General features: G+C 34.3%; 1 protein-coding gene across 9 annotated transcripts in view; it reads right to left on the reverse strand.

Annotated features, from left to right (window-relative positions):
• Window positions 1-285: 285 nt before the first annotated feature.
• Window positions 286-14,650, reverse strand: part of RNF111 (ring finger protein 111) — a 180,368-nt gene continuing 166,003 nt past the window's right edge. For 7 of the 9 annotated variants that reach the window (XM_037833825.1, XM_037833827.1, XM_037833830.1 and 4 more), the window contains 5 exons: window positions 13,648-13,774; window positions 5,480-5,572; window positions 4,642-4,737; window positions 3,566-3,693; window positions 286-1,920 (listed from right to left, as the gene is read on the reverse strand). In XM_037833825.1, coding sequence (XP_037689753.1) covers window positions 1,803-1,920; window positions 3,566-3,693; window positions 4,642-4,737; window positions 5,480-5,572; window positions 13,648-13,774 — 562 coding nt within the window. In that variant the 3' untranslated portion in view covers window positions 286-1,802. The remainder of the gene's footprint in view (window positions 1,921-3,565; window positions 3,694-4,641; window positions 4,738-5,479; window positions 5,573-13,647; window positions 13,775-14,650) is intronic. The other 2 variants (XM_037833829.1, XM_037833826.1) reach the window with 1 other exon arrangement.

A 14,650-nucleotide genomic window follows, 5' to 3' on the forward strand; every position in this document is an offset into this window, starting at 1 on the left:
GATCTTCTACAACTGCACCTTAATCATCAAGTATACTTTTAAAAAGTGTGATTTATTTTATATCCAAATTTCTTAACCATAAATCTATCCTCCATTTCCACACATACTATGTTGAGGCATCTTGATATTGACAATTACTACAATGTAAAATTTACTAATTAAAAAAGGAAAGTAGTCATTACTGAATGAATAGAAACACAACGTTATGCAAATATCAATCTGATTTTTTAAATTTCAAGTGGTTTAATGTAAACTATTTTATAAAAACTAATCATGAAACACAAAGACAATAGAAATAGAAGTTATTTATTAATTAATCCACTTACAAAGCAGGTGGCTTAATGCAAGCTTATTGACATCTTCACATATGATCCATGGGAACATGTCTTCCACATACATACAGACAGTGATATTACTGACTGGATGCATTTGCAATCTGGGGCATAGTAAGCATATTTAAACAAATAAAATTAGGCTATCCTGTATATGAAAGTATCTTGATAATATGCATCCTGAAGTAGATTAAAACTTTCTCCAAAGGAGAAATGTTAGTATGTTAACTTCATATTCTATATTATGCAGTAAATCTTCAACTATAGAAATTAAAAATTTTAAATCAGTGATCGACTCTTGGTAAGGTAAGAAGTGGGAATCTATATCCAGAGCAACAGTAGGTTGACAGTATAATTTGTGCCTCACAGTGTCTGCAGATTTACTGTTTTTCAAGTTTAGAGAAATAAAACAGGAGACACGTAGATTCAGCTGACTTTATTTATCTTTAAACTAGTAAAAATTCCTTAAAAGTGATCCTGGGACCTATGAATGCATAGATACCTGCCAATGACTGCAATTCTAAATCTTGACTGAATGTGTTTATAAAATCAGTGTAAGCAGATATCTTACCTATACTTGCTTATAGAAGACTGAACAAAATTCTATGTCTTTTTCAATTCCCCTAAAATTCTGTTAAATCTGCAAGTACGTACAATCCAGCTAATTGAAATTAACATTTAGTGTTCATTAGAGCTGTTTCACAGCAGCAAAAATTGAATGAGGGAAATAAATTTCTAAACGATGTAGGAAAAAGATAAATACAACCAGAACAGCAGTCTAAATATATATCAATATTCAATTATATCTGCACTGTACTGAAAGGAAAAGGATACACCAAGAAAATTCATAGTGATCACTCTGGTGATGTGAATACCACCTGCATCTGATTGAATATGGTTTGTATTCTGTTCCCAGTATTAAGGATGGTATTTAACCCAGAACTCCATATTGTAAATATACAGCAGCCATTTTGTTCTAATTAAGGAATGTCTTAATATACAATATTATCGTTTGCTAGAGGATTTTTACACATTAAACTAAAGTACATGATTGATTAAATTAAAGGTTAGTAATGGATAAAAAAAATCATAATTCTCAAGGCCTGGTACTATGTAAAAAAACAAAAAGACCACACAATTCTACTTACTGAAGCAGCTAATCTTGCCTGCAAGTTTAGGGTCACAAGCCCATAATATGTGCAAAGAAATGCAATACAAGGAACCATGCAAAAATACAGTAAAATGATACAAGAAAAATGTCAAATCTAGAAAAAAAAAGCTTTTATAAATACATCAAAATCAACTGTATACATAAACTGTAGGTCTAGCATTAGTTGTACCATATAGCAGAGCCAGCACTCTAAGTTCAATGCTTCCAAATCTGCGCAGGTAAGTCATGCCATCTTTGGTTGACTGCAGTACCAGGAAGGAGGGGAATGAAAGGGAGGGCAAGAGTTCTGAAACACGGTGTCAACTTTCACTTGGCAGCTGGGCCTCAATGTCCACTCTGCATATGGGGCACTTCTTATTGGTAATCAACCACTGGTCAACACATACTTGGTGGAAAAGGTGCATACATGGAAGGCGTCTATTAGTGACAAAACAAAAAGAAAAAATTAATTTTAGGACAACTGCATGTGGCATTATATTTTTTTAAAATTATATATGTAAAAATTCAGTAGTGTTACAAGTTACAAGGCGCCTTTCTCTTCTGTTAAGAAAAACTCTACAGAGAGTCAGACACATTAAATTAGCGCTCTTGGTAATATAATGTATAAATGGCCTAGATAATTGACTGTCACAGCTATGGATGTAAATAATATAAAATCTCAAGAATTATAAGAATAAGAATTACAGTGGAAGTTATTTCAGTTTTGTTTCTATATGAGTTGCCAATGACTAGAGTTGGCAGTATGTTCTGTTTTATAGTAGTGCAAATATATTTTTACTATCAAATCATCACTTCACATTTGCGAAGCACTTTAAAGAATTTCTCAATTCTCTCTCAAAAACATTAGAACTCATAAATCTATAGCAGCTTGCTGTCCTAATTAAGGAAATGTCTTAATATGTAATATTATCATTTTCTACCTAAAGGATCTTTATATATTAAACTTAAGTACATAATTAAAGGTTAGTAATATTGTTTTCATATTACTGTTATATCGACTTAATACTACATTACTCTTTTATAGACAGGTTAAAAAGAAATGCTTATTTTCGCTCATCATACCAAGTCATGGATTAGAAACTGACTCCAGAAAAGACAGAGTAACATTAAATTTAAGCAGGGTGGAATAAAAGTTACTGACTCAAGTGTCTATTTTTACTTCTTTCTACTGTTAAGAATTATCATACATCTCCAGACTTCCTAATATTTTTGTAGCTATGAAGAGGTGTTCCAATTCTTGATCAATGATTACACCTTGAACAGTATTGTCAATACTGTAAAAACAATTAACTTCCATATTTATAAACCTCTACTGGAAATACAGTATTCAAATAAGCTTATATATGATAAAATAAACTACTCTATTTTTTTCCCCAGCTAACTGAACACATATGGCAAAAGTTAACCCTTACCAATTAGGGCAGCAAAATCACCACATGGTTCTGTTAGATATATTACAGACCTTGTTGCATATGGTATATATTGCATTAAAGGAAAAAAAAAAATAAAACAGAATAGGAACAAAACAATTACTTAAGAGATTGTTTTAAAAAATCCCTAAAGTAAACACTGGTTTTTCATAGTAACATTTATCTACATCACAAAGGTGCAAGAAGGGAATAGTTCTTCAAGCCAGACAGGAAATTTAAGGACAAAATCAATTTATAAAAGATACTGTAAAACAAACTGCGCAGAGCTAATCTGTCCCCTTTTAAGCTTTGGTAAATATGTAAGTATAACTGTCTAGGCCTCCAAAGCCTCTCACGTTTTCCCTTCTGCAAGATTTATAAAAGACAAAGTTCAATACTGATATCCTGAGTGGCAGCAACAGAAGACAATTTTGACCACTGGGCAAGCTGTGGTGTGGTCCTAAACAGGGCAATATACTTCCTATCACCACCCCTTTTTATGCTTTCATTCACTATAAAAAGTCAATTCTACATGATAGAGATAGGTGACAGGGTATGTCAGGTTCAATCCTTACTTGGTTTCTAGTCTATTTCCAAATAAAGCTGCTTGTACAGTTTTGGCAATGGGTTTTAGATAATTAATATCTAGTTACCTCACATCTTCACCTTCCTCTAAAATAGATAAACAGATAGTACACTTTTCCTCTGTGTCTTCCTCAGTCCCTTCTTCCCCATCTTGTTTGCAGTGCAGTTTCCTCTGTGAGAACCAATCAGTTGTTACCTTATTAGTAGAGATGACATTATTGAACAACTGAGTAAAGTCAGTGCTTATTTCAAAAACAAAACAAAACAAAACTACACATTTGCCCACAACTTATTTCCCAGATAAGACTATCATGAATTAATAATGTTTGCATTAAGTGATTATCATCAATTAAGTATTCTATTTTACCCTTAATCAGCATCAAGCAAAATCAAACGTAACGGAAATTCATTTTTTGAAATCTACTACTTTTAATCCAGATACTTACACAATATAAACTATTTCTGTACTTATCATAAACATACCTAAAGAAATTTTATTTTACAAATGTTTCAAATAACATTCATAAAAATTAGTGTTACAGTATTTAGCTAAAACAATTAAAAGGACTTAAATTTAATGGTAATACCTCATTAACACCTTTAGAAAAAGGATGGAAAATATAAAGAACAGTAAATTTCACACTTTATTATTATTCTCTGTATGGTATACAGCATTGCTATGAACAATGCCCATCAAAATAAGTGACTTGTTAAATAAATTATGGTACTGCCACATGATGGAATTCAGCATGGCAATTGAGAAGAATATGGCTGATCTGTGGGGGCTGATACAGAATGCAAAGGCAATGTGCAAAAGTGTGTGTATAATTTCATCCCATTTCTGTTTTTTTAAAGAGTGGAAGATAATGTACATAAGCACGTTTTTATAAGCACATAAAATTATCTGAACGAATACCCAAGTAATTAACCATGATTTCACTTCTGTGAAGGAAGACTGGAGTCTGCACTGGGAGAGAGAATCAGGGTGGATATTTTTGCACTCTTTCTTTCTTGTTAAACTATGTGCATACACTGCCTTAATAATAAATAATGTAGTTGCTACAGTCCACAGATTCAGATGGCTTGCCATATTAAAGGTTAATGAATTTCAATATTTTAGAAGTTACAAAGAATAAATTCTTACCTTTTTGTATTTATGTGGATATGTACATCTTTCAATTGTCCCCTGGGATGCTCCACGATTGACATTTCCTAATCTTTCTTCCAAATGAATCAGTTCCTGAAAGTGAAAAATAACTAGTATTAAAGGTCAAGATACTTTGAAAAGTACTGTCAATATTGTCAAAGCAATAAACTTCCCATATTTATAAACTTGCAATGTAAATACATTATTCAAAAACCTTGTATATGATAAAATACATGATGTATATAAATTTTTCTTATATACAGTAAGTAAGGTGAATGGTTGTTTATAATTTTTTTCTCAGCTGACAGAAGTAATATGGCAAAGTTATCCTTATAAATTAAGGCAACAATATTACCACATGGTACTCTGTAGGTAGGTGGGTATATACGTATGTAGAAAATAAAATCATTCTAGTAAAAGGGGAAAACAAATCAAACAGCAAGAGTTCTGATAAGTCACACTGACTCCAACTTCCAAATTTACATGAAAAAACAAACCAAAACTTTAAATTATATTTGAATGATTTGTTCCCACTGAAAATTCAAACGAGAAAATATTTAGCTTCAAATTGAATTACTTAGGTTTCTTTTTCTCCAGCAATTTTCTCTAGAAATTAACCTCAACCAAAAACATTATGGTTCCCTCCACACTTACTGTTGCTTATATATCTTTCTCTTATAACCACCAGAAGCAATATCATAAATTCAGACATTGTAGTGCTATCTGATTCCCAGCCACTACAGCAGACCTATACTTGTGAATACTAATGATACATATATACTCACTCTGTATTAAAATTACCATGACAAATATCTACATTCATTTTATTTCATACCTCAAAGTTGCCCCTGAAAGGACCTCTGAATGATGTTCCATCTAATCCTGATGAGATGTAACGGATGTGAGGATAGCCTGCCATGTCAGGAACCTATTTTAACAGAAGAGAGATGCTAAATCAATTACAAATTGACTTGTGTTTTACTGTTAAGATTGAATAACTCAAGACACTCAATTCTCTCCATTCAACTACTCATAAAATTCAACTTCAGTAAGTACACATAACACCACCTAAGCATACTGTAACAGCACAGGGAACTCTTTAAATATAAACAGAAGAAATAGCTGTTTAATGAGATAACAGGTAGTCTTTCTTCTACTTGATTTAGTTTGCACAAAGAATCTATTTAGAAAATACCCAAACTTAAGCCTGATGCTCTTAGTAGCCCACACTTGAAGGGAATAAAGATTTCTTAAGATTTTGTCAGAGAGTTTTATTTAAACAATAATAAGAAATAAAAATGTATAGAATTTTCCAACCAAACTTGATTTCAAGACATAAGTTTAATTTGCCATCCTCACACCCCTAACAACCAAAGATCTCCTATACCCTTTTCTTAATTGATTGCTTTCTTATTTAAAAGTGTTTTCTAATTTTTTATTAAGGAATAGGGAATGGAGATTCATTATAAATAATAATCTTCAAAATTATTTTTTAATCAGCCTTCTTTGAATCATAACACACTTCTAGCAGGTTTTACAGATTTAACAGACAAGTGATACGGGGAAAAGAATTTAAAATAAGAAAACAGTAACTTTTAACCTTCAAATAGTCTACTATTTAAATTATTTGCAACTTTCCTTAAGACCAGGATCAATACTATCCACCTCTTTCCAGATAACCCAACTTCCTACACATCTCCAAGGAAAGTGAAGAATTGAGAAAGGAATGCCTGCCCCCAAATTATCTAAATCTGCACTTACCCCAAACATCCCCTCATAGTTTCTTTCCTCTAATATTTATGAATGAGCTTCCCCTTTGTCCTAATCACAATTAATCACCATCACCCACTCCCATCATCTCCTGTTTCCCCATCCTGGATCCTGCTTAATTAACTATTACCCACCCCTCTCCGTCTATAACTTCAATTGAGTCCTCTCTGCTGGTTTTCTGTTTTAAAATCTAAAAATACCTTCAAGTTTTTCCAAACCAAAACTTTTCTCCTTAATCCTGGACCTATTGCCAACCCTATTTGTCACTTTCCCGTCACAGCCAAGCTTCTAGAGCAAGTAGTTTATATTCACTTTCTCTACATTTTCCTTCCTTTCATTGCTTACTGCAAACTAAGAAGCACCTATCTCCATCCCTCACCGTTACTGAAACCACTCTGACAAAAGCCACCAATAATCACATAAATGTCAAATGCATTCAACACTTTCAAACTTTATCTTCTTGGGGAAAGGTACTACTCTAGCCAGTCCTCAGAATCGTATAATTGAAGTACAGTATTGTCATCTAAATCCAGTACTATCATTCCCCAATGTTTTTTCACCCTCATCACTGTACACATTTTTCCTGGAATATCTAATTCTCTTCCATGGATTCACTTGCCACTATACACTGACACATCACAACATAAATATTTATTAAATTAATATTTTTTAATTAGAGAAGTTGTAGGTTAACAGAAAAGTCATGTAAAAATTACAATGTGTCCGTGTACACCCAATTGTTGATACTTTCCATTAGTGTGATACCTTTGTTACAACTGATGAAAGAATATTAAAATAGCACTATTAACTACAGTCCATAGTTTTTATTAGGTATATTTTTTCTCCATATACCACCCTATTATTAACATCTTGTATTAGTGTCACACATTTGTTATAATTCACGAAAGAACATTCTTATACTTGTACCATTAACCCCAATCCATCATCCACAACAGGGTTCACTGTTATCTAGTCCTATTTGCTTTATCATCAAACTTTCATTCTAGTAACATACACAACCCAAAACTTCCTTTCACCACATTGACATACATAACTCAGAGCTGTTAGTAATACTCACAATAATGTGCTAACATCACCACCAGCCATACCCAAATCTTTACAATCAATCTAAATAGAAATTCCGTAAAAATTAAGCATCAGCTCCCTATTCTCTACTCCAATCTATCGCCTGGTAACCAATACTCTAGATCTTATCTCTATGAGTTAGATTATAATTAGTTCATATCAGTGAGATTATATAGTATTTGTCCTTTTGTCCAGTTTCCTCAAGGTTCATCCATGTTGTTGCATGCATCAGGACTTCACTCCTTTTTATAGCTGAATAATATTGCTTCAGAAGTATATATCACATTTTGTTTATCCAATCATCGAATAATGAACACTTGGGTTGCTTCCATCTTTTGGCAATTGTGAATACTGCCACTATGAACATCAGCGTGAAAATAACTGTTTAAGTCCCTGCTTTCAATTTTTCTGGGTATATACCTAATAGTGGAATTGCTTCATCATATGGTAATTCTATATTTGGCTTCCCGAGGAATTGTCAAATTGTTTTCCACAGCAACTGCACATTTTACATTCCTATCAGCAATGAAGGAGTGTTTCTATTTCTCCACATCCTCTCCAACACTTGTAATTTGCTTTTTTTTTTTTTTAAATAGTATCCATTCTAATAGGTGTGAAATATCTCATTGTGGTTTTGATTTGCATTTCCCTAATATCTAGTGATGCTGAGCAGCTTCTCGTGTGCTTTTTAGCCATTTGTATATAATCTTTGCAGAAATGTCTATTGTAGTCTTTTACTCATTTTTTTTTTCACTCACTTTTAAATTGGGTTGTCACTTTATCACTGAATTGTAGGATTTCTTTATATATTCTAGATATTAAACCCTTACCAGATATGCGCTTTCCAAACATTTTCTCCCATTGACTAGGTTGCCTTTTTACTTTCCTGATGCTCAAAAGTTTTTAATTTTGAGGCGGTTCCATTTATCTACAGTTTCTTTAGTTGCTTGTGCTCTAAAGAAAAAGTCTAAGAAATTATTCCCTAACACAAGATACTGAATGTTTCCCTACATTTTCATCTAGGAGTTTTATACTCCTGGCTCTTATATTTAGGTCTTTGATCATTCTGAGTTAATTGTTGTAAATGGTGTGAGATAGGGGTCCTCTTTCATTCATTTGCATATAGATAGCCAGTTCTTCCAGCACCATTTGTTGAAGAGACTATTCCATTCCCAAGTGGGTGGATTTGGCAGCTCTGTCAAAAATCAGCTGGCCATAGGTGTGAAGGTCTATTTTTGAACTCTCAATTCCAGTCCATTAGTTGGTATATCTATCCTTGTGCCATTATCATGTGTTTTGACCATTGTAGCTTTGTAATATGCTTTAAATTCAGGAAGCGTGAGTCCTCCATTTCTGGAAAGTAGGCTGTTGGAATTCTGAATGGAATTTTGTTGAATTTGTAAATCATTTTGGGCAGATTAACAATATTTAGTCTACCAATCCACGAACATGGAATGTTCTCCCATTTAATTGGGTCTTCTTGATTTCTTTTAGCAAGGTTTTGTATTTGCTGTGCACAAGTCCTTCACTTCCTTGGTTAAATTTATTCCTAGATAATTGATTCTTTTAGTTGCTATTGTAAATGGATTTTTTTCCTTGCTTTCCCCCTCAGCTTGCTCTTTACCAGTGTGTAGAAACACTACTGATTTTTGTGTGTTGATCTTCTACCCCCACTTTGCTGAATTTATTCGCTCAAGGGGTTTTGCTGTTGATTTTTCAGGACTTTCTATATACAGGATCATATCATCTGGAAATAGTTTTATGTCTTCCTTTCCAATTTGGATGCCTTTTCTTTCTTTTTCTTGCCTAACTGCTCTAGCAAGAACTTCCAGTACAATGTTGTATTCAATAATAATGGTGACAGTGGGTATCCTTGTCTTGTTCCAGATCTTAGAGGAAAGCTTTCAGTCTTTCACCACTGAGTACAATGTTAGCTGTAGGTTTTTCATATATGCTCATATCATGTTGAGGAGGTTCCCTCTATTCCTATTTTTCTAAGTGTTTTTATCAAGAAGGATGCTGGAATTTGTCAAACACCTTTTCTGCATCAACTGAAATGATCATGTGTGTGTTTATTCCCCCTTTTGTTTTGTTGCTGTGATGTACTACATCAATTGATTTTCTTATGTCAAACCAATCTTGCATACCTGCTGTTTTGGGGTATAATGTTCTGTATCTGCCTGCTAGGTCTAGTTCATTTATTATATTTTTCAAATTCTCTGCTTCCTTATTGATCTTCTGTCTAGACATTCTATATCTATTGGGGAGTGGTGTATTGAAGTCTCCAACTATTATCATAGAAGTGTCTATTTCTCCCTTTAGTTTTGCCTGTGTTTGTCCCATTTATTTTGGGGCACTGTGGTTATATGCATAAAGATTTATGACTGTTATTTTCTCTTGATGGATTGCCCCTTTTAGTAATATACAGTGTTCTTCTTGTTAAAGTCTATTTTGTCCAATATTAGTATAGCTACCCTAGCTCTTTTTTGGTTATTATTTGCATGGAATATCTTTTTCCATCCTTTAACTTTCAAACTGTTTGTATCTTTGGGTCTAAGATGAGTCTCTTGTAAATAGCCTGTAGTTGGATCATGGTTTTTTATCCATTCTGCCCACATGTGTCTTTTGATTGGGGAGTTAAATCCATTAACATTTAGTGTTATTACTGTAAAGGCAGTAGTTACTTCAGCCATTTTTTTCCTCTGGTTTTTATATATCATATCTTTTTTTGTCTCTTTTCCTTTACTGCAACCTCCTTTTCTGGACTGTTGATCTTTTGTGATGTATCTGACTGATCCCTTTCTTATTTGTTTCTGTATACTTTTAAAATACTTTCTTTGTGGTTACCTTGGGGTTTATATTATAGAACTTATATCTATAACCTACTAATTTGAAAAGATACCAACTTAGCTTCCATAGCATACATGATCTCTACTCCCATATTCTTCTGTTTCTCCTCCTTATATTGTTTTTGTCCCACTTTACTACTTTGTATTTTGCACATCCATTATCAGGAAATACGCCTTTTTCTTGTCCAATTGTATTCTGATTCTTACAAGAATTAAAGGGTAGAGTTGTATATTGAGGGTAAAGTACCATCTGGTTTTGCACTTACCCTTTTGGCTACCCAAACTGATGATTTTCCATTTCTTCACACTACTTCAAGCTACCTTCTCTGGTCTTTTCCTCTCAACCTGCAGAACTCCCTTTAGTAACTCTTGTACGGCTGATCTCTTGTTGACAAACTCTTTCACTTTCTGTTTATCTGTAAATATTTTAAACAATCCCTCATCTTGGAAGTCAGTTTTGCCAGATATAGAATTTGTAGCTGGCAGATTTTCTCTTTCAGTACCTTAAATACATCATACCACTGCCTTCTTGCCTCCATGGTTTCTGTCGAGAAATTGGGACGTGGTCTTATTGAAGATCCCTTATATATGATGAACTGCCCTTCTCTTGCTGCTTTCAGAACTCTGTCTTTATCTTTGGCATTTGACATGCTCATTAGTATGTATCTCGGAGTAGGTCTATCAGGATATAGTCTGTTTGGAGTAAACCGAGCTTCTTGGACATGTACGTTTATGTCTTTCAAACGAGTTGGGGAGTTTCCAGCCATTATTTCTTCACATATCCTATCTGTTTCCCTTCTCTTCTCCTTCTGGGACTCCCATGATTCGTATGTTTGCATGCTTTGTGCTGTCACTCAAATCCCTGAGACACTGCTCAAGTTTTCCTGTTCTTTCCTCTGTCTGTTCTTCTGACTGTATAATTTTAATTGTCCTGCCTTCCAGTTCACTGATTCTTTCTTCTACCTATTCGAATCTGCTGCTTTATGCTTCTAGTGCTTCAAATTCTTCTTTATGCTCACACATTGTTTCTCAATATTCTTTATCTCTTTATGCATATTTTCCTTCATTTCCTTGAACTGATTTAGGAGATTTACTTGAACATCTTTGATTAGTTGTTCCAGCCTCTAAGTCTCCTCTGAAGTTTTAATTTGTTCCCTTTACTAAGCCATATCTTTCTATTTCTTAGTATGGCTTATAATTTTTTGCTGATGTCTAGGCATCTGATTATCTTGAGTTAACTCTGAAAGTCTGTTTCTCCCTTGTCTACGGTTTTATTGTTGATTGGCTTTGTGTTAAGGCTCTTTTTTGATTCTCAGTCTAACTTACTCTAGACCTTTAGAACAGCCCATACTTTAACAGTTCAGATTTTCTCAGCTCTTCTTCATCTGATTCTTGCCCTTGATATGCAGTGCAATTTTAAGGATTATACATTTTGTGCAATTCTTTCATCTCCAGGACAGTGCTTCCTTTCCTCTATTCCTTCTCCAGGAATCTTGATCTGTTTGTTTTTGTGCAGATTTTGTCCCCAGCTCCTATGATTTGTTTAAATTTTCTCCCCTACTCAATGCTCCGTTTTCCTTAAACTTTTCAGTTCTGGGACCTGTCCTGTCTTACAGCAGTTGAGTTTAAACCTCCCCTTCCTCTCCCTTTTTTAATTCTGCATGGCTTTTCTGCCTCCAGTTTCTTCCATGTTAGGGTATCCCACCTCAGAGAGCCAGAAAGGGTCAATCCAGAAAGGTGGGTCACTTCAGAAAAGTCTGTTTTGCCTTTAGGAAGTCCAGCTGACTGAAACTGGATTGAGTGAAGGAACAACAGTTCTTTCTATCCAGGTCTCTCTCTCTTTTTCCTTGGTGGACCTTTTGTATGCAGCACTCTTCAGCAGCATGTCTTTCACTCTGGGTCTCTGTGCACTTAGGTCCCTGTGCCTGGATATGCATGGAGTTCTAACTTGCTGCTGTGAATTCTCTACAGCCTCTGCCCACAGTGGGATGGACCTGGGCTGTGCTGCCTCTGTGTGATTCCCAAGCTGTGTGGGACTAAGTGAGGGGGAGGGGAATGGGAACTGACCAGCAGTCTGGGATGGAATTCTGAGAGTTTCCTGTTTCTTTGATTCAGCATTTGTAGAGTCCTTCTCCAGTCTCTACCATCCTCCAGAGTTCCAAGCAAGAGGGATTTGTCCTTTTATTCACTAAATTTCTTGGGAGGCTTTTTCAGGGGATGCCTTCTGTCACCATGTTGATGACATCATTCTCCCCACAAATATATCTTTAATCCAAATATCATAAGAGGTTCACATTATAAACTTAACTTCCTATTGGACACCTCAGATTCAGTATGTCCAAAACCTAACTCATTAACCTCTTTCCCAAACCTCCTCTAATACTTTCCAACTTAGCAAATGATATCACTATATACCTAACTAGTTTGTTTCTTCCCACCCAAAATCTATTTTCCAACCACAATCTGATTAAATCACTCCTAAAACATAAATATGTTCCGGACACCCCTCTTCAATGGTTCCAGAGTCCAATTTTTTTTTTCCTTCGGCAGAGAAGCTTTATTTCTTACTGCTGCCTCATCATCACTGTAAGCTTTAGAAACACCAACTTACTGGGAGTTATTGGTACATATGCTGTTTGTTAGCTCTTCAAATGCTGTAAACTCTGTTGGAGCACGATTCCCAATTTCAAATCCTGATTAGAAGTCACATGTACTATAAAGCTTTCTGAAACCTTTCTTGCAGTACCTCTACCTCCACAAGACAGAACTACCTCTTTCTCCATACCACTTTTATAACAGTATGTACTGTGAACTACAAAGCACCCATTAAATAACAAGTATTCAATAAATGCTTGCTAAACGTGTTCTGTAGCACTCAAATTGGTATCAACAAAATCTGAACATGTTCAAATCAGGTGCAGAGAATTAGTATAATTCTTTTTACAGATCAGAAAATAAAGTACGAATGCATCAGAACAGAACATTACCACTTATCACAAAAATAAGTTCAAGCCCATATCATAGTAACACTGGACCAAGATTATCATCTCAGTATATGAAGAAAAAAATGTTCTGTCTACTCATTAAGAAGACTACATTTTACAATGCAAATTACAAAGAGATTTCAATACATCTAATACCTTTTTATAGCACAAATCCATCTAAGAATAATCATTCTACAGATTCTAAAACATCTCTAATATATAAAAAGAAATTATTTCCAATAAAATAATTAATGTAGAAAAGGAAGAATATTTTTAGAAGAACATGTCAGAATAACTTTAAATGTCCATTTTACCATTAAAGGAAGAGCTCCTAATTGTAAGTGATGAAGTCGAGGAGGTGCATGATAATGGGCCAAGTGAGGATGCAATGCACCAGGTGTATAAGTAGCTGCAGTCACTCCAGCTTCAATTCCCAGTTCCCTAACAAAGAATGAGAACAGTTGAACTTTAGCCTTCCTAACATTCTCTTTATTATCAAAAGGAATAGGGAAATAAGGTTTATATTTAAAAAGGTAATCCAGAGTTTCTTAACTTACAAGGCTGAGGAAAAGATAATTTAGCCCAAAATATTTAATAATGAATTTCAAATTCATTTCAGAAATTGAAACTCAAAAATCCAATTTTGTGACCATGAGAAGCAAAGCATTTGTAGCCGCTGAGTTTTGGGTTACAAAGGAAGGAAATATAATGAATGGCCCCAAGGTCCCTTTCTAAGAGAATAGTCTGATTTTACTTGAGAACATAAATTAAATTTACTTTTTGTTTCATCTGAATGTTATAGATTTCTTGGGGCTTTTGTTTGCTGGATAGCTTCTCTGTGTTGTTGGCATCAATGATAATTAGAAAAGCAAATATTTCTATACTTCATAAAGCAAAGGTAAACAAAATTTTACAAAGTGTAAAATTGGTATATTCCAAATCTTCATTAATTTATTTTCTTTTCATGTTCTGCCTCAAAAGTCATTGTTAATCAAGATCTCAATGACTTGCCTGCAGAAAAGGGATTCAGAAAGAAAACAATGCAAATCTGCTTCCATTACTCTAGGAAAGACCACATGTCTAGAAGAATGCTAGTGGTAGGGTGAGGGTGGGGAGTGGTGATGGTGAAAAAAATTGGAGTTCAAAGGGGAGGGGTGGATAGAGAAGTTGTGAAAAGTAGATCAGTTTAAGGAGCTAACTTTGGTGACAGACACCCCTGAAAAACAGAAAAAAAGCTTTATTCCTGCTTGATATGGTTCCCTGAACCAGAGCAAGTTCTTTTCTCTCCAGGTATCTGTAACAACTTGCTCAGAAATG

The sequence above is a fragment of the Choloepus didactylus genome, chromosome 4 (genome assembly GCF_015220235.1).
Source record: "Choloepus didactylus isolate mChoDid1 chromosome 4, mChoDid1.pri, whole genome shotgun sequence".
In the NCBI taxonomy this organism is placed as follows: Eukaryota; Metazoa; Chordata; class Mammalia; order Pilosa; family Megalonychidae; genus Choloepus; species Choloepus didactylus.